This window comes from Diceros bicornis, chromosome 26, assembly GCF_020826845.1.
Source record: "Diceros bicornis minor isolate mBicDic1 chromosome 26, mDicBic1.mat.cur, whole genome shotgun sequence".
Classification (NCBI taxonomy): domain Eukaryota; kingdom Metazoa; phylum Chordata; class Mammalia; order Perissodactyla; family Rhinocerotidae; genus Diceros; species Diceros bicornis.
The window spans coordinates 11,643,152-11,665,157 of NC_080765.1; the positions used below are offsets into that span (position 1 = coordinate 11,643,152).

Here is a 22,006-nt window from a genome sequence, read left to right on the forward strand (position 1 = left end):
GTCATCATGTCTTCTTAATTTTCCTTCCTAAATATTCTTGAATCATTCGTCTCTCCATCTCCATCACTACCCTAGTCCAGACCCCTACAACCCCATCTACTCTCTACATCCATTCCTGCTCTGATCCAATGCTTTCTCTACTCCTCAGGTAACCCTCCCCTGCTTAAAACCTTTCAGTGGTTTTCCACTGCTTCCATCTAAAGACCTGGGTCTTTAATGCTGCCCACAAGGACCCTACATGGTCCAGCCCCTGCCGACACTCCCCCTCTCTGGGCTCCAGGCACTCTGGGTCTTCCTTCAGTTCCTGAAATGTGCCAACTTCCTCCCTCCTCCCCATAGGGCTTTGGCAATGTTGCTCCTAGAATGTGTTTTCTCTCCTTAAATTAACATTTCAGCTCAACCATCAGGAGCCTTTTGCCCACCAGGCTGGATCTGGTCCCCCTGTTACACACTCTCATAGCCCCCTATACCTTTACTTTGTGAAATCCTCTCGATGTGTAGTTATATTTGTGTGTGATCATTTGCTTTTTCAATGTCTGTTTCCCTTACCAGACCGTAAGCTCTACCCGGACCAAGGCTGTTTTGCTCACCCTGAATCCCCAGTGCCTAATGGGTAGTAAGAGCTCAGTAAAATGTTGGTGAGTGAGTGAGTGAACGAATGACACCTGCCCGTGTCCGGAACCCCCCTTCCCCTCGGCAGTCCTCAGGCCTGACTGGGTGCCCCCTCTCCACAGTGGAGGAGGGCCACGAGGGCCTCACGCACTTCCTGATGAACGAGGTCATCAAGCTGCAGCAGCAGATGAAGGCCAAGGACCTGCAGCGCTGTGAGCTGCTGGCCAAGTCGCGACAGCTGGAGGATGAGAAGAAGCAGCTGATGCTGATTCGGGTGGAGCTGCAGACCTTCCAGGACCGGTACTACAAGATGAAGGACGAGCGGGACAGCTACAACGACGAGCTGGTCAAGGTGAAGGACGACAACTACAACCTGGCCATGCGCTACGCCCAGCTCAGCGAAGAAAAGAACATGGCGGTCATGAGGAGCAGAGACCTCCAGCTCGAGGTGAGGGGCACAGCGCGGGTTACTGGGCCAAGCTGAGCGAGAGGGAGGTGAAGGCCAGCGGGGCACAAGACCACCACGTGGTCAAATGCAGAGGGTCGCACCCAGCTAGGTGAGGGCGAATGGAGGACACGGGTTCCGTGTCCTAGATACACTGTGTGCATGCCCACGCCAACCCAGTGAGGCTTAGCGCTGAGGTTTAGCCCCTCCCCCATCCACTATGCGCATGTGTGCACACGCGCACACGGACCCAGTGCAGCTTCATGTCACCGGCTCAGGACCCAGATCCACCATGCGCATGTGCACATTTCTGCATACAGACCAAGTGGGCCTTTCCTCCTGTTCAGGAGCCCAGGTCCACTATGCACATATGTAGACTTTTGCGCACGGATCCAGTGGGGCTTCCGTCCTCTTCAGGAGCGTTCATCCACCATGCGCACGTGTAGACATGTGCACCGGGACCCAGTGGGCCTGCTTCCTCATCAGGAGCCCTGATCTACCATGCGGGTGTGTGGACGTGCGCACAGAGGCACTGCACCCGTGGGTGAGAGGGAGGGTAGAGGGCCTGGGGGCCTAGCCTGTGGCTCTCAGGAAAATCAGCGAGGTGATGGGCGCAGTACTTGTTCTGTAGAGGCACGAGGTCTTTGAGGCCAGGACTCTGCCCTTCCCAACTGTGTCCACAGAGCTCAGCATGGCACAGTGGCATAGTCAATACACTTATCCAGGAACAATCCACCAGCCAACGATGGACGTCATTAATGAGTTTACTTCCAAAATGGAGAAAGGGAAGGAAGTTTGCTTTAACTCATTCATTCTTTTTTTTTTATGGAGCACCACCATGCACCAGGCTCTTTTCCAGGGATACTTAACTCAGGACCAAGGCCCTGCTGTCATGGGGCTCACCTTCCAATCAGAAAATAAATACGTATATACCTGGTAGTAATGAGTGCCATTTAGAAGAGAAAAAAGAGTATTAGCGCAGTGAGCAAAGGATGCGATTTTAAATAGGATGGTCAGGAAAGGTCCCTGAGAAGGAAACACATGAGCAGAGACCTGAAGAAAGGGAGGGAGCCAACCATGCAGGTCTCAGGGGAAGAGCAAAGATGGAATGCAAAGGCCCTGAGTAGGAGCATGCTTGGTGTTTTTGAGAACCAGCAAGAGAGCCAGTGGGGCTGGAGCCAAATGAGCAAGTGACACAAAAGGAGGTGGGAGAGATGGCCAGAGTCCAGATCATGGGGGTTGGTAAGAACTTGGGAATTTATTCCGGTTGTGATGGGAGGTCACTGAAGGATTGAGAGCTGGGGAGAGACAACTGATTTATATCTAGAAGGATCACTCTGGCTGCTGGGTAGAAAATAGACTCTCAGAATATTTATTAAGCACCTGCCATGTGTAAGGCACTGTGCTAAGCACTGTGGGGGACACAAGGATAAATAACCTGATTTCTGCTCAGGTCACTTACAATTTAGTTGAAGCAGACAGATCAGTAAACAACCCACTGGAATTCGGGGGAATTGAGTCAGTGGCATAGCCAGTAGTAGAGTGTTTCTGTTAAGAGCATGAGCTTTTAAATCCTATACATTTGGTTCGAATCTGGCTTCCGGCTTTACCACTTAGTTGGCTCTTGGTCTCAGTTTCCTCATTTGTAAATGGTAATAATGAAAATAACACCTGCGCCCTAGGATTGCTGAGATACTGCAATGTGAGCCTTTGGCAAAGTGGCTGACCCAGTAAGCACCCCACAGTGCTGGCACTTCATGCCCACTTGGATGGGCCTGGGGATCTGGACCCAGCGCAGTGCACTTGGGCTGATCTTCCGAGATGCCAAGGAGGATTTTTTCTGCATGACCGGAAGGAGCGGTTTCTGTGCTATTTTACTTCTGATTTGGAGAAATTAACCTGTGGCTTACAAGTTTCTCTCCTAGAACTTTGTCCTGTATTATGTTTCCTTGGAAATATATTAATAGTGAGACAGTGTGTCTAGAACTTGAAAGAACGTCTGGCCAGCTGGGACCCTAGGTCATTTCTCAGCCCTAGGCTGCTTCCCTCAGGTCTCTTTCTTCCTTCCCTCAGGCCATGGGGGTGCAGCCACAGTCCTTTCCCTGCTAAAGCCACCACCCTCTGCCTGCCAGGTATCTTGTGACCGTTCTCCCCATAAGCCTAGAATTGGAAAAGGACACTCAGCCCTTTGGTGCCTTCTGTACTTGAAGCCCTTGGGAGCAATCTTCTTGTTTGGGTGTTTTACCAAGGCCGATCAGTTTGGGGAAGCAGACGCGCTTAGTCACGAAGGTTTAAGAAGTCTCCTCCTGGTCCCGGTTCCTGACTCTCACCTCGTGGGGGTGAAGCCCAGCGCATCTCCAGTGTCCCATTTCCAAATGTAGTAACTGCCTCCTGCAGGCAGTCACTCTTCGTCATACTACGTCTGGGCGGGTCCTTGAGGCCAGAGATCTCTTGAAGCTGTGGTCCAGTGAGTCTCAAGCCGTTCTTTCAGCAGCAGTGCCATTTGTTCAAATGAAATCTTGTGTGAGACCCAAGAGGACAAGACCTGTGCAAGCAGAGCTGCTCTGGCAGATGAAGTCAGCGTGGGGCCCAGCGCCCTGACTTCTTGCTGGTCTCTGGGCTCCCTTCAATAACACTGGGGGTCTTCAGGGCAATCCTTGAGTTCAGAGGATCAGAGTTTGAAACCCAACATAAAAGGGCATTGAAATGGATAACATACCTCAGGGGAACTAGCTTGGATATCTTTTATCCTAATCCGTAACCTGTTCCACCCCACGGGAATTTTCTAAGGGACATACAGCGCCTTTAAAACTATTCTAAGTGGACAAATAAAGCACTCTTCATCAATAAGGTGATGGTGGTTTGTTTTACTGGGAAAGTTTCCTTTGAGCCCTTCTCTGTCGCCAACCAGAAGAAGGAGAGAGCGGGGGCATAACACAGGTCATGCTGGAAGTTCTTTAGGACTCGGGGAAGCATTGCCTTCTCTGAGTGTTTCCTGCCAACTACATTGTCCCCTCGGCACCCTTGGGGTGTTTCAGATTGATCAGCTAAAGCATCGGTTGAATAAGATGGAGGAGGAATGCAAGCTGGAGCGGAATCAGTCGCTGAAACTGAAGAACGACATCGAGAATCGGCCCAAGAAGGAGCAGGTTCTGGAACTGGAGCGGGAGAATGAGATGCTGAAGACCAAAATCCAGGAGCTGCAGTCCATCATACAGGTGAGGGCGGGGGTTGGGGGGGAGCAGAGGGAGGGCAGTGTGGGCAGAGGGAGGATGAGGGTCTGGGGGACCAACACGTCTGCCTGGGTGTGAATCCCAGGGCCGCCACTTGCTGAGTGCAGGACACCGGTGATTCAGGTCATCCTTGCGTGCCTTAGTTTCCTCCTGTGTAAAGTGGGGTGATCACGCCACCCACTTCTCAGAGACATGACATCATGTGAGAGAGTACTTGTGACAGTGTTTCCTTAATTGAAGCACTCAGTGAAAATCGCCATTCACATGGAAATCAGTGCCCCGGGCGCTGTGAGAAAAGTACATCCGGGAAACCTACTTGCCGTTAAAGATTCCAAGAAACTCAACTCTCAGCTCTGTGATTTGTTAAAACTTCAAATGCCTCTCCACGTTTGTCATCACAGAATCATTTGTGGGGATGGAGGAGGAAGTCACTGAGGCATAACATCCCAAAATACATGGACGGGGAAAATTAAGAAAGCATCCCTCCCCTTCCCCCTGAATCATTCCTTCCAGGACTGGCTGCCTGGTGTCTAAGGCTCTGATTCGGAGCTGAGGATGAATCCCGGTTTAATCGGGGCAGATTAATTGATATTTCAGGGGAAGCATCTGCAAGGCAGATCAGCCCTCTCTTTGTTGTCACCAATGAAGTGTTTAGAGGAGCAGCAACTGCTTCTCTCGCCTCTGATAAGAGCCAGCGCCGAACAATAGGCATCGGATGCTCCCGAGTAGAAGTGGGCTTTATGCTTCCTTTCAGGTGATAAAATTCTTAAACACTAAGCTGCATAAGGACCCCAAAAGACAGCGACTCTTGCCTCTGCTTCCCTAGCACAAAACCGTCTGCTCCTGGCGGTTTTGTCCCCCGCCTTCTGGGTCCACCGTGCTCCCTGGCCCCCCACCCCCCAGCAACCTTAAACCTTCCTATCTGCCTACCCAGGCCGGAAAGCGCAGCCTGCCAGACTCGGACAAGGCCATCCTGGACATCCTGGAGCATGACCGCAAGGAGGCCCTGGAGGACCGACAGGAGCTTGTCAACAAGATCTACAACCTGCAGGAGGAGGTCCGCCAGGCAGAGGAGCTGCGGGACAAGGTGGGAGTCCCACGGGTGGTGGGGACAGCATCGACCCAGCTGGTGCCCTGGCTGGCCTCCTTCTCACCAGGGACCTCCCTGGTGGGAGGAGCGGGACCTCTAAAACCCCATGCTCTCTTCTAGAGACTAGGTCTGACCCCTGGTATAAATTCCCTGTGCGTGCCAGTGTCAGTACCTTTGTGGTTATTTGTGAGTTATTGTAAGTCTTAGCATAGCACCTGTCTTCCCCTCCTGACTGAAGGCCACAGTAGGGCACACAAGCTATCTGTACTGTCCCGCACTACATGCCCTGGCACATGATAGGTCCACAGCAAATCTCAGTGGATTGACTGGCCTACTCCCGTGGTCCTTGCTATTCAGAAAGCTGACTCGCAGAAGAACAGGTGATGTGGGGAGGGCCAGGCCATCTCCAGCCAGCCAGCCAGGAGGACAGCACAGCTAGAAAACAGCTGTCAGCCCCGACCTGCTGATTGCTTAATGCACGTATCAATTTCTCCCTGTCTCCCGCAGTACCTGGAGGAGAAGGAAGACCTGGAGCTGAAGTGCTCGACCCTGGGGAAGGACTGCGAAATGTACAAGCACCGCATGAACACAGTCATGCTGCAGCTGGAGGAGGTGGAGCGGGAGCGGGACCAGGTGCGGGCTTGCCTAGGACAGCTGATGCTGTGGGACTGCCAGACTGCACAGCAGGGCCCCCACCCCAAGCCACTAGGGTCTGTCAGGATGTTTCACCCAGTGTAATGTCATTAACTATGCAGGAATTACTTATGAATCCGTCTTTCCTATTTCCATTCCAAAAATGAATTCCATCCCAAAAGGCTTTTGGAATTTGCAGACGTGAATATCGTGGGGGCAGGCACTGGACTCCAGCCGCTCATACCACAGAATATGGTCCTTAAATGCCTGGTCTCTAGAGGAAAACAGCCAGGTTCAGGCCCTGCTGCTCATCAGGTGTGTGACTGCAGGCAAGCTTCCCCCTGGAAGCCTCAGTGCCCTCATCTGTGAAACAGGAATAATAATAACAACACTGCCTCATAGGGGCGGGGAGTAGACTCAAAGAGTTACTGCATCAGAGTTCTTAGTACAGTGTCTGGCTTGTAGCAAGGGCTGGATAAACGGCGTCTGTGATACATATGTGATATGTATTATTGAGGAAGGTAGTGATTGGGGTCAAGAAAAGAGCAGGAGACAATGTGGCTGACATCCGGGCTGGGAAGATGGTTTACTAGCTAGAGACCATGTCTGTCTAGTTTGGTCGGAGTGAAAAAGCAAAGTGTCCTGTCCTCCTCCCTGGCAGGCCTTCCATTCCCGGGACGCAGCGCAGTCTCAGTACTCACAGTGCTTAGTCGAAAAGGACAAGTATAGGAAACAGATCCGCGAGCTGGAGGAGAAGAATGACGAGATGAGGATTGAGATGGTCCGGCGGGAGGCCTGCATCGTCAACCTGGAGAGCAAGCTCCGGCGCCTCTCCAAGGACAGCGGCAGCCTTGACCAGGTGGGACTGGGCTGGGCGCGTCCCCGACACCTGAAGCGAGGTGCCTCCAAACACCAGCCGGTGGCCAAGCAGAGTCACTGCCTCCCATGCAGAAGTATAACCTTCCCTACCACGCCCAGAATAATCCATGTCTTTGAACCTTCTGTGTGTCTGTGTCGTGTGAAGTAGAAACTATTGGTTTTGAAGTTAGAAAATGCAGGATAAAACCCTAGCTTGGCTGCTTGCTAGCTGAGTGTCTCAGACAAGTCACTTCCCTCTTAGGACTTCAGCTGCCTCTCGGGTGACCTTGTATTGGGGTTCCCACCACCATCTGGGCAGTCGCTGGGTTTAAGATGCCCTGTTCCTGTTAAAGTCAGTAGTGCCTATGAGGAAACTGTCATTTATAGACGGTATGAAGTTCAGAGTGCGTGCCACAGCAGGGCCCTGGGCATTCAGAAATGACCGAATGCTGCCACCAAAGCCAACGACACTATCCTTGCTGTAGCTGTGGGTTTGAGTGCTGTCCTGTGCAGGTACCCTGCACAGGGCCTTCTGTGCGGGATCTCATTTAACCCACAGAACTGTCCTGCTGGGAAGGGACGATGACTGGCCTCATTTACCGAGGAAGGAGCCCAGACACAAGCAGCTGAGGAACTTGCCTGGGGTCACGACCACTAGTCGGTGGCCTGGGGAAACCCAGACAAGCCCCGCTCCCTCCCCTCAGAGCACTTAAACCTAGCACGAGAGGCAAATCCAGGAACATGACACTTCAACACAATGTTGTAAACTACAAGTCAAAGGGGTGCTGTGGGAGCCCAGGGGAGGAGGCCTCCAGTCCGTTGGGGTTTCTGGAACGACCTCCTATAGGAGAAGCCCTGGATTGCCTCAGGACCTCCCCTTGGAGTGCCGTGCCCCTGACTTCACCTGGCCAAGTTCTGGCCCCCTTCTGGCCTCAGCTGAAGTGTTACTTCCTCGGTGAGGCCTTTGCTGGCCCCCATAATGGAAACCAGGAGCCTCTGTGTTATGCTGTCAACCTTTCAAGCATTTCCCACAGTCTGTGATCACGCAGAAGCTCTGTGAAGGCCCCTCTGTTTGTCCGGCACATGGCACGGTGCCAGGCACAGGGGAGCCCCTCGGAGAATATTTGCTGAATAAATGAATGAAAGCTGTTAATGGCACCTAGTTAGGAGAGGAAAAATGGGGCTGGTATTCCAGGCCACGGGGACAGCATGAGCAAATGACTCACAGAGCATGCTGTCGGCAGACCACATTGGCAGTTCTGTCATCCGTAGGCTGAGAGGCAGGGACAGACAGGAGATGCGGCTGGAGAGGTCAGCAGGAGGTAGCAGAGGCCTTGTAGGCTCAGGACCTTTGTCGTTAGTTACTCTGGGACCTTGAAGGATTCTGTGCAGGAAAGTAAGGCAGATGGCTTTGGGTCTGGAGGCAGTGTAGCGTGAGGGTGTTGTGTGGCTTTGGGGGGGTCAACCAGAAGTTATTTAGTGCCCCTGCACCTCAGCTTCACACAATGATCTAAAGCACTTAGGACAGCCCCAGGCACTGTTTTTATCATTATCCCGTCGTTCAGCGATATTTTTTATCTTTGTAGCTTAGGCACAGGGCTGGAAATTGGGAATATCATGGTGACATATCAGATCTAGGGGACCAAGACCAACTAGGAGGCAATCCCTTTACTATTGTAAAAGGAGACGAGGGCCTGCCCCAGACCCTTGGTAGGAGGGAGATGAGGCGGGAGGTTCGTGAGGAGGAGAGAGAGTTGGGCTGGAATGATAAGGCTTGGCTTCCGGTGGATGCAGGGGTCAGGATCGAAGAGCAGGCCATCCTGAGTTTCAAGCTTGTGTGCCCCAGGGAAGGATGGCGCCGTTAGCAGAGCTGTTTCACTGACTGTGGCTGCTCCTCATGCCCCATCACTGGCACTGTCTTCTCTTTGTCTCCAGAGTCTGCCGAGGAACCTGCCAGTGACCATCATCTCTCAGAACTTTGGGGACGCCAGCCCCAGGACCAACGGTCAGGAAGCTGACGATTCTTCAACCTCAGAAGAGTCACCGGAAGACAGCAGATACTTCCTGCCCTACCACCCCCCAAAGCGCAGGATGAATCTGAAGGGCATCCAGGTACCAGCACACGGAGGGGCCGAGCCTCGTGTGCCATTGTCAGGCCATTGCGGGCTCGGGGCCGGGGAGCTGGGAGCCCCCTCCAGGCAGGCGAGGACGCAGCGTGGCCACCTGTGGTTCTGGTGCGGGTCTCAGACCCCAGATGTGACTCGACCTAGTTCAGTCCTAGAAATGGGAGTTGTGCCAGCTCGTGCTTTTGGCTTTTTACCATTTCTCTCATCTCGTATAATTGTAGCAGAAGTTAAGAAGAGAGAGAGAATGAAGTAAGCATTATTTCCAAATTCATTTGTTTATTCAACAAATAGGTATTGAGTACCTATCATGAGTTCACTGGTGTTAGTGGCTGGTGATGGGCACCAGTTGGGGAGCTGGAGTTACAGCACTAATCCCCTCTGCTCTGCTCAATATCTAGTGCATTTCATGGTACACAGCTGACCCTCCATGAGGAATGAATGAGTGAGTGAATGAATGAGACGATCTCACATGAGAGGGGCCGTGACCAGCAGGGCCTGACAGTGCCTCTGCGCACCCCCCGCTACCCCCCTGGTCCCACCTCCACCCCCGCCCCCGCACACGTGGAGCCCAAAGGCCTAGGGCAGCACATTGGAGGCCAGCCAGGGAACTGCTGGTGCCTCGTGCCGAGGGTGGCCAGGCAGCTGCCTGAAAGCCTCGTCCTTTCCTGAAAATCCCCCTGCATTGTATACCAGCTCTGCTCAGCCTCCTACTCCCGCTCACTCCTTCCTCCTCTGCCACTCTCGGCCCTTGTACCGTCTGAGCCACACGGCATCCCCGAGGGGAGAGCTTGTCTGTACCAGCCACTGCCTGCATGCCCGGGGTATACAGGCGTCCTGTGCCTTCTGTGATCCAGCGGCCACGTGACCAGGGGCAACACAGGCTCGCCTCGATTTATTTTTTCCTTCACTCTGGTGACATGTGTCCCAGGCCTTGTTTGATTTGTGTCCTCTGTCTTCTCTGCTCCCCTCCCCTCTCGTTCAGCTGCAGAGAGCCAAATCCCCCATCAGCCTGAAGCGAACATCAGATTTTCAAGGTTAGTGAGACGCCCGGATCCCTCCCCTGTCTGTCACTCTGACTCTCTCAGTCCATCTATTTCTCCCATTGTGGCCATCAATCCTGCAAAGTAAACCTGGACTAGGCCTCAGGGATCCCTGGGTGGCGGGGCATCCAGATAGTAATTAATGTCCATTGTCATCGGAGAGGGCAGGAGCCCTGACCGCGGAAACCTCACGACTGTGGTTCCTCCGCCACGGCCCCTCCCTGTGAGTCCGTCCAGAGTCCCTGATACTGCAGCTGAACTTCAAGTTTCTGCTCATGGCTTGTCAACTGGAGGACTGCTCGATCTTCCTCCCAGACTCTAGGCTGGGCGGTCCGGGCGTGTGAGGCTGCCAGTTCACCCACCAGTCCACCCGTGAGCCCCAGGCTCTCCAATACACACTGTCCTCACCATGGCTCTGGGAGTGACAATGGCCGGCGAGGGTTTGCCCAGGTGAATCAGGCACCTGCTGTATGCCGGGTGCCAACAGGTCCAAGTAGATGCTTCCAGGGGCTGTGTACTCAGGCAGGGCTGTCACTGAGGCAGTGGAAAGTGGTGTTGGACACCCGAGAGAGAGTGGTTGGAGGAAGGATGGAGATGGCTGGAGAAGGATGGAGAAGGAACGTCAGGAAGGGGACGTTTAGACTGCGCCTGGAAAAGGGAAACTTTTGGCCAATGGACACGGTCTCTGGAAGGGCATCCAGGACAGAGCAGGGAGCAGAGACAGGGCGAGGCGCTGGGGGCAGGGATGTGCAACATGTGGTTCATCCCTCAAGGTGGCCACAGGTGCATGCACGCACAGCAAGGTGTGGGGACAAGGATGGGAAAGCTGACTGCTCCTCTGCAGCAAGATGAGGGCCGAGAGAAGTGTGCATGAAGCCCCAGCCTGCCCCTGAAGGAGCAGGAGGGGCGCCAGGGTCTTCACTGAGGAGGCGACAAACCCTTCTCCCAGTTGGCCCCAGTCCCTGGGTCGGCCAGCCCGTTTAGTAGGGACGATGGGGTCTGTTTTGAGGATGGCGTAATTGGCAGGGACAGTCCCTCTCCATGAGAGATATATCCTCCCGGTTCCTGCTGTTCCACAGAGTGTGCTAGCTGGGGACGCCACCGGGGTCCTCAGAGACAAATGACATCGTCCAGCCTGACTGAGGCCGCCCTGAGCCTGGCCCTGGGTGAAGGCAGGGACGAGCTGGTGAACGAGACCAGGCTCTCCTCCAGGACCCTAGAGTCAGCTGGGGAAATGAGAGCAAGGAAACCCCCATGGGAGAGAGAACATGCCAGCCAGACAAGACAGCTCCCGTGTGCTCAGTGCCTGCAGGGGTCTCAATTCCCTTTTCCCTCCCCTCCCCTCTCTCCTCCTGCCCCGCCTCGATGAGGACAGGGAGGGGACTTGAAGAAGAAGGCATGGACATCAGCCCCAGCTCCTCCAGATCCCTGCCCATCACCAGCTCATTCCCCAAGATGGTAAGCCGTGGGCCCCACCGCCGCTTCCCCTTCCAGCTCAGGCCCCCGGCTTCGTCTGCCTCGGCACCCAGCCCCCCTCGCTGCCCTCTCCAAGCCGGGCCTGTGAGCAGCATTACTCCCCTTCTGGGGCTGCAGCCCAGGCCCTCCTTATGTTTATTTAAAGATGTTTCCACAGCCTCACGATGTATTTACACCTTCTTGCCGCCTCCTCTCCCAATTTAACACTTGGTGGGAGAAAGAGATGGGCCTCCGAGGGGCTGTAGCGAATTGCACAGGCAGATGAAAATTCTGCTGCAACTCCTCAGCCCCTGGCAACTCCGGCAGCCTGGGGAGGTGGGTGGCTGGGGGCTGCGAGCAGCTGGAGCTGCCAACACTGCACAGCAAAGGCTCAGTGCCCCCTCTCCCGGCCCAGCGCCCCCCACACCTTGGCTCCAGCACACCTGGGCAGGTCCGGGCAGGGTCCCAGCCACCAGATCCAGTGTCACTCCCCTTAGCCAGGCAGCAGAAGGTGTGGGATTAGATATTCTAACCCCGAGGGGAAGCCCTGGGAAGCTTGTCAGCTCAGCTTCCGAAATCAGGCCCTGGGGAGGCAGAGATGTGATAAGGAATGACTCCTGTCTGATCGCAGCTCTGGGGGCGAAATCCAGGCCTCTCATTGAAGGCAGCCCTTGCCAGGAGCCAGCAGGCCTTGTTTCAGAGGGTCACCCTCTAGCAGCCATGCTGTCCAGGGGGCATCCGTTGCCCCCACCACCCCAGGCCTGCAGGTCTTCCTCTCATCCAGAACTGGTGCCTAAGGCTGGTGCAGCCCAGGGAACATCCACTTCAGCCTGTGCAGGGTACAAGGCCCTGCCTTGGCTCCCAAGCCTCGGTGATTCTCGCCCGCGTCCTCCCTGCCCCCTCCCTAGCCGAGCAGATGTGCGAGCAGATGTGCACCCAGCTCGGTGGCTGCAGCCGCCCCAGGCCTTCTCCGGCCAAGGTCACAGCTGAGAACCAGCTTGCTGCGCCCACACTGCCTGCATCGGAGGCGGGGACACATCTGAGTTAAATTTAGTCCCTGTGTATATAATATTTATGCCCACGGAGGCACAGGTGTATAGATATCCGGCTCCCTGTAACACATCTGTGTGTGTGTCTGAAGCAGCCCCATCGGAGCCGTTCCAGCATCATGTCGATCACTGCCGAGCCCCCAGGAAATGACTCCATTGTCAGGCGCTATAAGGAAGATGCGCCTCATCGGAGGTGGGTGACAGGTGGAGGGAGCAGGCGGGACATTTGCCTGGTACCCACGAGCACCCCTCTACGCTTACTAACTCAGCAGTCTGTGAGGCAACCTGGAAGTGTAGGCAGGATGGCGCCCATTTTACAGATGAGGAGGCTGAGGCCCAGAGAAGGCATGTGGCTTTCCCAGGGTCACCCAGCTAGCTATCAAATGAAACCTACACCACTCTGCCCCATGCTGCCCAGAAATCGGGTTCCTCGTTCCGGAGCTTGGCATTTTCTGCCAAAGAGTGATAGACACCATAAATGGCCTCCCCACTCTCCTCCCTCTCCCCCCTCCTCACCTCTTGAAAACCATCATTGTCCCCAACTAGTGTAACCACAGTAGAGGTACGCCTGGGCAGCTGGTGTTTCCAATCAGCCGGACAGTTGGCTTATCACACTCCAAGTCCGAGATTGTTGGGCGGTTTCTGGCGGGGCTGAGAGCAAGGAGTGGCTGGCAGGGCTGGATCCACAGCTCCGGTCCTGCCCACGGCCTCGTTTGGGCCTCATTACTCTGTGGCAAGAACCACATGTGGACAGTTTAGAACTCTTGGAACACGCTGACACCTCACCTCCATCCAGTCCCATCTGAGGGGCGCTCCACGATTTTAGGCCCATCACACAGCGCAGCCCCTCTGAGTTCAGATGGGTGTTAAGTACTCTGTGTCAGAGAAGAGTGAGTGGGAACCAGCAGGTGGGCTGTCGGGGATTCTGTTCCCCTGTTCTTCATGCCCCTTCTCACACCAGCTGATGTGGCCTCTGCAGGGTGCCGGGCCGCCCAGCCCTCCCTCGGCCCATAGCCCTCCACCCACCTGCTGACCTTCCTCTCCCATCCATCCTGTGCTCTCAGAAGCAAGGCATCTCAGAAAGCCAGAACATTCTGGAACCTTCCCCCTCCCGTGACCACATGCACACACATGAGAGCTCTCCCATCCCTCCCTTGTGTCTTGCAGCACGATTGAAGAAGACAACGACAGCGGTGGATTTGATGCCTTAGACCTCGACGGTAGGTACCTGGCAGATGTGAGAGGCGTTCCAGGTGGAGCGGCCACCTGCCGTCTGTCAAGAGTAGGACCACATTGCCCACACCCTGACCCTCCAGCAGGGTCCTCCCGGGACGGAGCCCTGTGCATAGTAGGTCCTCAGGAAGCTGTGTGGACTGGATTCCAAGAGCGCAGGGCTCAAGTGCTGTCTATGTGCATAGAAGATGGGACGTCCCTTTGTCCTGTGATGAGCTGGCAGGGCCGGGGGTGCTGCGAGGAGCCTGTTCTGTTTTGGAGGCATTAGGGGCCGTCCAGCTGCTGAGCAGGAATCAGAGTTAGGTCTGGGTTTTTAAGAGAGAATAGCTTTCATGATCGTAGCCACGCCCTGTGGCCGTGTTTGTCCTGTGTGCCTGATCCATTTTAATCGACTCTCAGCAACTGTTTGCAGAAATCTATTGTCACCCTCATTCTGCAGATGAAGAAACGGAGCCTTAGAGAGATTAAGGAGCAGTAGAGTGAGGGTGGACTGGGGGCAGGGAGACCTCCTAAGAATCCATCTCTTAAGCTGTTAACCAACCTGAACGAGCCAAGTAGTAGGAATGGGGGTGGAGGCTGGGACTGAGGGTGGTGGCAATTAAGGTTCTTTTTCTTCCCTTGAAGTTGGAGGTGTGGGGCAGGCAGGCACCAGGGAGACTGAGGGTGTGTGGTCATCCTAAGACGGCCCCGCGGGCAGAGCTAGTATGATGGAGGGGATATTTCCTTGGCCCCAGAACACACCGTGCAGAGAGCGGGAAACGAAGGCTCGGTCTCCAGGGAGAGAGCCAGTGCTTGGCACCAGCCACTGCCCCTTACGGCCAGGAGGTCCCGTTCAGCCCAGCAGACCTTGAGCCTCCACACCTTGCCGGGCCCTGTTACAGGTGCACGGGACACAAAGATGTCCCAGAGTCCTTGCTGTGGCAGAAACCGTGGTGGTATAGCTATGAACCAGTGAGGATGATGGATGCAGATGTACAAACTGGGAGCATCTGACTGGATGGGCAGGGGGTGGGGCAGGAAGGTTCTGGACTCTCAGGAGATGGCTTGGTGCTGTGGGATGGTGGCAGCGTCCCCTGGCCCCCACAGAGCCAGCAGCACGGAGACTGGCTCCGAATCCTCCCGGTATGGCCTGCCAGCCCCCTCAGTTCCGCCCCCCCCCCACCCTGCCTCCACCCCTCGCCAGCTCAGCTGCCAGCAGATAAAATGGAAGATTAGTGGCTCTCCTTAATTGGGGACCATCAGAAGCTATCAAGTGTTAAAGAGAGGTTAGCACCTAATGGAGGCTGGGTAATAAGAAGAATTGAAGGAGTTTTGGAAAGGGGAGAGCTGGGAAGAGAATTCTGGGCAGCAGTCCAAAGCATTTTGCAGTGTCGGGACAAATTCGCTTTGCAGAGAAGCCTCCGTTATCAGCCCAGAGCAGGGTTTGCAGATCCTCCATCCCAACAGCCTGAGCAGTGTGGAGGGGGCATCTTTCCCCTGGATCCTTAGGGTCTCGCTAAGCTGGGAAGAGAAGGGGTGTTTCTGTACTCTTCCAGACTCTGCTTTTCCAGCCCTGCCTCAATCCCATAGGCTGTGAAGCTGGTAGATGGTGGTGAGACCAAAGGTAGTCCCAAAATGAAAATACAGACCCCAATTCAAAACCAGAACTAGCACCTGCTAATGGAGACCCCTTTTCCAGATACAAAAAAAGGAGTCTTAAGATCCAGATCGCTGGCAAGGCTTCCTACTAAGAGAGACTCCTGGAGACAGAGGAAGAGCTCTATTGGAGGGGATGCAAGGACTGGACCCTCTGCCCCTGGGGGCCTCAGGGACCCACTGACTGATACAGCCCCTCCTCCAAGCTTCCTCATCCAGGCGGAGAATTTCCCCGGAGGCAGGCAGGGAGGGGCAGGGGCCAGAGGACTGGGCTGCAGCCAGGGCCCTGGCCAGCCTCCCCCAGCATCCCAGCAAGTCCAGGGGCCGCCGTCGGTGCAGCACTGGCTCCCGGAACCTGATGGCCCCTCGCTCCTTTGCAGATGACAGTCACGAGCGCTACTCCTTCGGACCCCCCTCCATCCACTCCTCCTCCTCCTCCCACCAGTCTGAGGGCCTGGACGCCTATGACCTGGAGCAGGTCAACCTCATGTTTAGGAAGTTCTCTCTAGAAAGGTACCGTGGTCGTGGGAAAGGGGAAGCCAGGGTGGGGGCTAGGGATAGGGTAAAGACCATTCACGCCCTGGGTCCCCCGCAAAGGAGACCATCCATGTCACCCCCGAATTCTCCTAGAATCAGAGTCCTGGAGTCATAGCATCCCAGACTCAGAAATCACTTGCCGTGACCCTGATCAAGCCCAGAGAGGAAGGGGCTTGCCCCGGGCCGCACAGCTTGGTAGAGACAAGGTGGCAGGACTCTGATGTCCAACTGGCCCTGGGCCCCGCCTGTGACCCGCCAAAGCCCAGTGGGCCGTGCCCACGGCAGCCCTCATGGTGTGCGAGGAGGAGCAGAGTAGCCAGCACGCCCAGTCAGCTCAGCCGATGCAGAAGGTCAGCCCCGTGCATGACCTCAGGTCTCGCAGCGACAGTGTCTCCACTGCGGCCAGGAGGGCGGCTCAGCTTCTTGTCTGTGTTTTTACAGCAGGAGCCAGTTGCGATTTCTCACTTAAGGCAGCTGTTGCATCTCCTTGGGCGTCTGATGAACCCGGGAGGCCGCACCCGAGTCCTGCCCTCTGGTGTCCCGGAAGAGGTATCCTAATTACAGCTACCTGACCTCTCTTTTATCTCCTGAGCCAGACCCTTCCGGCCGTCTGTCACATCCGTGGGGCATGTGCGGGGTCCTGGGCCCTCGGTGCAGCACACCACGCTGAACGGCGACAGTCTCATCTCCCAGCTCACCCTGCTCGGGGGCAACGCACGCGGGAGCTTCGTCCACTCGGTCAAGCCGGGCTCCCTGGCCGAGAAGGCAGGCCTGCACGAGGGCCAACAGCTGCTGCTGGTGAGGGGCTGGGGGCTGGGGGCTGGGGAAGGTGGCAGCACAGCCCAGGTGCCCGTGGCTCTCCCTCCTTTTGCTCTGCATACCTACTGCTGACAGAGGACGAACCCCCCAGCTTTGCATTAAGCTACAGATTCCCGGCCAGCGGGAGGGAGCTGGAAGGTGGCAGGGCTGTCAGCTCCCCGCCACAAGTGCCCCTCCAAGTCCTTCTCCCTGCAGCTCCTCGCTTGTGTTTCTAGAGCCTGTGTACACCCACACGTGCACACACACTGGCACACTCATGCCCCGGGTGGTAGACAGGAGGCAAATGAGCCCCATTTAAGTGGGGTGCTTTCTTCCCTCTCGGCAGCGCTGAGCTAGTCAGTGTTGGGGAGAGATGCTTTCGTTTCTTTGCGGAGCGGTCTCTCTCCTGCGGCTCTGCTCACCCGCGGAGCCCGGGAAGAACAATGTGTCTTTGATATCTAGCTAGAAGGCTGCATCAGAGGCGAGAAGCAGAGTGTCCCCTTGGATACATGCACAAAGGAGGAGGCGCACTGGACCATCCAGAGGTGCAGCGGCCCGGTCACACTGCACTACAAAGTCAATCAGGAAGGTGAGGCCGCCACACTGTACGCACTACGCTGGCAGGACACCAGGCGGGGTGACACCCTGGACAAGCATCCTCTGCTTGCTTGTCCATTCAGTGGTATGAATAAGCCGGTCCCCACCCCGTCAGGAGGATCTAATGGGGCAGGTATGGGACAGCAGGCAGGAGGGGAGATGAACATGAACACATGTGCAGACATGCCTGCTCTGGTGCCCCTCGGGCTGCCCGCCCGGCTCACAGTGGAAACAGCGCGCCCAGCCACAGTGGACTGCTGGACCCAGCAGGAGGGGGCAGGGCCCCCAGCCAACGGCCGCATCCCGGCCAGGCCCAGCTCACCCCTGTCCCTGCCAGGTTGAAGTTTGCATCCTCCCTTGGGCTTCCCAGCCCTGACATAGACAGCGGCTCTGGCACCAGCAGGTCCGCTGAACCGCATCACGGGCCAGGCCTTTTACTCTAGGGTCCCTGCTCCAGGATAGCCAGGCCTCACCGCGCCCACTCATCTGGCCCTCGGCAGCTTCTCCATCATGTCTCCACTTTCTCGGCCAAGACTCCCGGGCAGTGAGCACTGAGCTTTGTCTTCCATTCGCCAGCATCTGAGTTCTCATTCTCACCTCTGGGTTTTTTCCTGCATGATTATGTCTGCAGCTGGATCTTATTTTTAACCACCAGGGCTCATGAATGTTTCAACAGAGCATAAATAGCCACTTTCTCTCTAGCTGTCCCCACTGCCGCCTGCTCGTCCACACTCCTTCCTAGCAGAGCCCGGTCGGTGCGGAATATGATAATGATGCTCTGTCCCCAAACACAGGGCCCAGACTCCTCCTCTCTCCCAAGCCTGGCCTTTCAGCCCAGCGGCAAGTCTGTGGGCAGTACACTGCCCACTGGCAAGCAGTGCCATGGAACGTGATGGGAACGGTGCCCCCCAGAGTTGTGCAGCAGCATAGCCCACAGTCTGGAATTCAGTGAAAGAAAGGTTTCCCCTCGCAGAGTCCCGTTTGTAGCGCCTTTCCTCCCAGGGGGTGGAGAGCTCAAATGGCGGTGGGTGTTGACCCCGACCAGGTGGGTGGGAAGGATCTGGCCCAGAATCCCTGTTTCTCTATGAACGTTGATCAGACAACCCTGCTGGCTCAGATCACCCTGGCATGTGTGGTGTGTATGTTTAACGAGCTATTTCTGGGCCTGGTTATTAGGACCTTTTTAGCTTCCACTGTGTTATGCAGGTCTCTGCATGTGGGGCTGATTTCTGGATTTGTATTATGGATTTATGTCACAGACGTTCACTTTGCTGCATTTATTGTATTCATGGTTTATGCCCTGCTTCCTGTCAAAGAGATTTGTAAAAATTTACACTAAAGGACAATGATATTAAAATAAGGTTAAAACAACATGTGCCACGGTCCTACCATGTTGGAAAACCATTTGGTAATATCTACTAAAACTAAATATATACATAATCAATGACCTAGTAATTCCACTTCTGTGAACATATCCAAGAGAAATGACTACATATGCCCACCAAAAGATATGTGTAAGAATGCTCATAGCAGAGTTATTCGTAATAACCAAAAACTGGAAACAGCACAAATGTGCACACAAGAGAAAGGGTAAATCAACACCATGTGGAATACTGTATAGCAATGAAAAAGAGCACATGATGCTACATTGCAGCATCATGAATGAATCTTACCAACACAATGTTGAGCAATAGAAGCCAGACACGAAAGAGCACATACTATTTGGTTCCATTTCTATGAAGGGAGGCACAGCTTGTCTGTGGTGATACGGTGAGGATAACAATTACTCGTCAAGAGTATTAACAGAGGGGGGCATGAGAGATGGTTCTGAGTGGTGGTCACCCAGGTGTATACAGTTGTGAAAATTCATCAATCTGAATACTTAAGAATGTGTACGGTTTACTGTAAGTTATGTGTCAATTAAAGAAAAAAATGAAAAACAGACACCATGTAATGGTGGGGAAGGCATGGAGATTATAGCAGAGATCCTAGATTTGTTGCAACTTGGCACAGAATTTGGCTCTGAGCTTCTTGGCAGCCAAGACAAAAAGGGAAACCCATAAGTGACACCTCTACTCATTCATCAGAGAGGACAAACTGTTTCTAGCCACAAACTCTAAGAGGAACATATCACGTTGGGTGCATTATGTGGGGGTGGCAGTGAGTGAATTTGCTCCAGGAGGTGTCTTAGGGGCAGGAGGCCCTTCGCCGACAGAGAGCTGGTGCTTCTTTTACCTTCTTTCCTTCTGCAGGGTACCGGAAGCTGCTGAAGGACATGGAGGAGGGCCTGATCACATCGGGGGATTCCTTCTACATCCGGCTGAACCTGAACATCTCCAGCCAGCTGGACGCCTGCTCCATGTCCCTGAAGTGCGACGACGTGGTGCACGTCCGCGACACCATGTACCAGGACAGGCATGAGTGGCTGTGTGCACGGGTTGACCCTTTCACGGACCACGACCTGGACATGGGCACCATACCCAGCTACAGCCGGTGAGGCTGGAACCCGGGCGGGGCTGGGGGGCTGTGGAGCTCAGGAGAGGGGATCATGGGGGAGCCTATGCCTATTGACCAGTGTGGTCCCCCATTCCCTCCTCCGCGTCGAAGCCTCCCCTGCCTCCCCAGGGATGTTGCTCTCTAAAATCCCATTGCTTCATTAAATCCTAGAGCGCCCTCTTTCTGTCATTACCAGACAGCTTGGTGCTCGATTTTCTGCTCTCTCGGTCATTAGTCATTTCTTTTCCATAGGCCATCTTCCAACATCTTTACGTAATTACAGAGCAGTAGCCGCCAAGGGCTGAGTGTCAGCCTCCCCTGATTAGACATGCTGTGTGGCTGTAAAGCACCTGTAGACTCTAACACTGCTGCTCAGGCCAGCCCCGCGAGGTCAGCATCTGTAGACCCGATTTACAGATGAGGAAAGCAAGCCTCAGAGGAGTTAGGCAACTTTGTCACAGCCCCGCAGAGCCAGCGCTGGAAGCAGGATTCAAGCCCAGATTGAAGGCGCCATGTCTTCCCTGGGGTGCCCCTGGGGCTCAGAGCTTACCCCTTGCACAGGGCCGGGCACGCACCCCCTGCCTGGGGCTTACCCCTGGGGTCTGCTGCCACCCCTGATCCTCGCCCTCCCCTCTCGCCTCTGCAGAGCCCAGCAGCTCCTCCTGGTCAAGCTGCAGCGCCTGATGCACAGGGGCAGCCGGGAGGAGGCGGACACAGCCCACCACACCCTGAGGGCTCTCCGGGTAGGTCACCCAGCAGCCCTGCCCGCCTCACACCACTTCCCCGGGTCTTTTATTGAGGGGTAACAAGTGGGAGCCATTAATCTGATTGGGATGATGGATTACAGGGAACTTGGTTCCTCGGGAATTGGACACCCCTCCAGAAGGAGCCCCGCCCTCTGTCCTCCCCCGGCCTCTGACTTTGAGGTGACGGTGATGGCTGAGCCAGGGTTTTCCATCTGGCTGGGATGCAGGCCTTCCCTCTGCCATCTCTGGTCTCTGTTGGCACAAGTCTCGGGGCTCCTCTTACCCTTCCAGGCTTGCTCCGCATCTGGAACACTTTGCCCCATGGCGAGGCTTCTCCCCCTTTAGCACAGAGGGGTCTGGGGGCGCGTCTCTGGTTCTCAGTGGCATTAGTGTGCTCTCGTGTCCTGCCAAGCCCAGCGGTCTGACTGATAAACTGATTTCAGAACACCCTGCAGCCTGAAGAGCCGCTTTCCACCAGTGACCCCCGGGTCAGCCCCCGCCTCTCGCGAGCAAGTTTCCTTTTTGGCCAACTCCTCCAGGTAAAGCTCCCCAGAGCGCCTACTGACTTCTCAGCCCCATTTTGCTGCGGCTCTGCCCTCTCCCTACTGAGAAGAGAAGCCTCTATCAGAATGACAGTGCTTTGTGTCTCTACACCACTTGCAACTTTTCACAGCGCCTCACATCTCCCGCAACATTTGATCCTCAGTGACAGGTCGGTAGACAGTCTCCATGCCTGTTACAAGCAAACCCTGCTTTCATAAAAGATTTGAGGCTAAAAGAAACTTAACTCAGCTGTTCCAATATTAAAAGAAAAATCAGAAACAGTGTATCAGTTAACATTCCAGATATCCAGGTCAGTTTAGACCTTCAGATTGAGCATTAAATTTGAGCATCCTGGCAGCCAAGGACAAAAGGGAAACCCAGCAGATTCTTTAAATCTTATCTGACCACAGAAATGTTTTAGCTCTTCAAGACCAGAAAGAATTTTTCCCTTGTACTTAATTCTAAAAGGATTTTTTTTTTTTTTTTTGGGCATGGATCATAATACAGGGAACGTTGAATAGCATAGTGGGTGATATCTTCAGAAGTGGTTTCACATAAATGCAGAAGCATTGTGTGTGGCCATTTCCTCTGTCACCAGTTGACAGAGGCTGAGAGAGGGATACTGAGCTGTAGCCCCACGAGGATGTTCCAGTTGGTGTGGGGCTACTCAGGCCCCAGTGGAGCTCGAGTGTCCCTCCACTGCTCCATCCTGATGGTGGAACATAGGAAACCCAGAGAGATAGTTACAGGTGTGACCCTAAAACCCAGGTAGACACGGACAGGTAGCAGAAAGACACTTTCGGAGGTGGAAGGGAACGCTGGTGAAGTCTGAGGTGCTCCTGAAGGCAGGACCGTGGGCACGTTATTGTGCCCACATGTC

At 54.8% G+C, this 22,006-nt stretch overlaps 1 protein-coding gene across 5 annotated transcripts in view; it reads left to right on the top strand.

The window, feature by feature from the left end:
* The window catches only part of CARD11 (caspase recruitment domain family member 11), a 112,727-nt gene that overhangs the window by 80,467 nt on the left and 10,254 nt on the right, over positions 1 to 22,006 (top strand). For 4 of the 5 annotated variants that reach the window (XM_058569385.1, XM_058569390.1, XM_058569389.1 and 1 more), the window contains 16 exons: positions 735 to 1,060; positions 4,096 to 4,275; positions 5,225 to 5,377; positions 5,888 to 6,013; positions 6,675 to 6,872; positions 8,807 to 8,983; positions 9,980 to 10,031; positions 11,413 to 11,495; positions 12,634 to 12,734; positions 13,709 to 13,761; positions 15,790 to 15,922; positions 16,543 to 16,744; positions 17,207 to 17,333; positions 19,594 to 19,834; positions 20,484 to 20,580; positions 21,027 to 21,122. In XM_058569385.1, coding sequence (XP_058425368.1) covers positions 735 to 1,060; positions 4,096 to 4,275; positions 5,225 to 5,377; positions 5,888 to 6,013; positions 6,675 to 6,872; positions 8,807 to 8,983; positions 9,980 to 10,031; positions 11,413 to 11,495; positions 12,634 to 12,734; positions 13,709 to 13,761; positions 15,790 to 15,922; positions 16,543 to 16,744; positions 17,207 to 17,333; positions 19,594 to 19,834; positions 20,484 to 20,580; positions 21,027 to 21,122 — 2,345 coding nt within the window. The remainder of the gene's footprint in view (positions 1 to 734; positions 1,061 to 4,095; positions 4,276 to 5,224; positions 5,378 to 5,887; positions 6,014 to 6,674; positions 6,873 to 8,806; positions 8,984 to 9,979; positions 10,032 to 11,412; positions 11,496 to 12,633; positions 12,735 to 13,708; positions 13,762 to 15,789; positions 15,923 to 16,542; positions 16,745 to 17,206; positions 17,334 to 19,593; positions 19,835 to 20,483; positions 20,581 to 21,026; positions 21,123 to 22,006) is intronic. The other variant, XM_058569388.1, reaches the window with a different exon arrangement.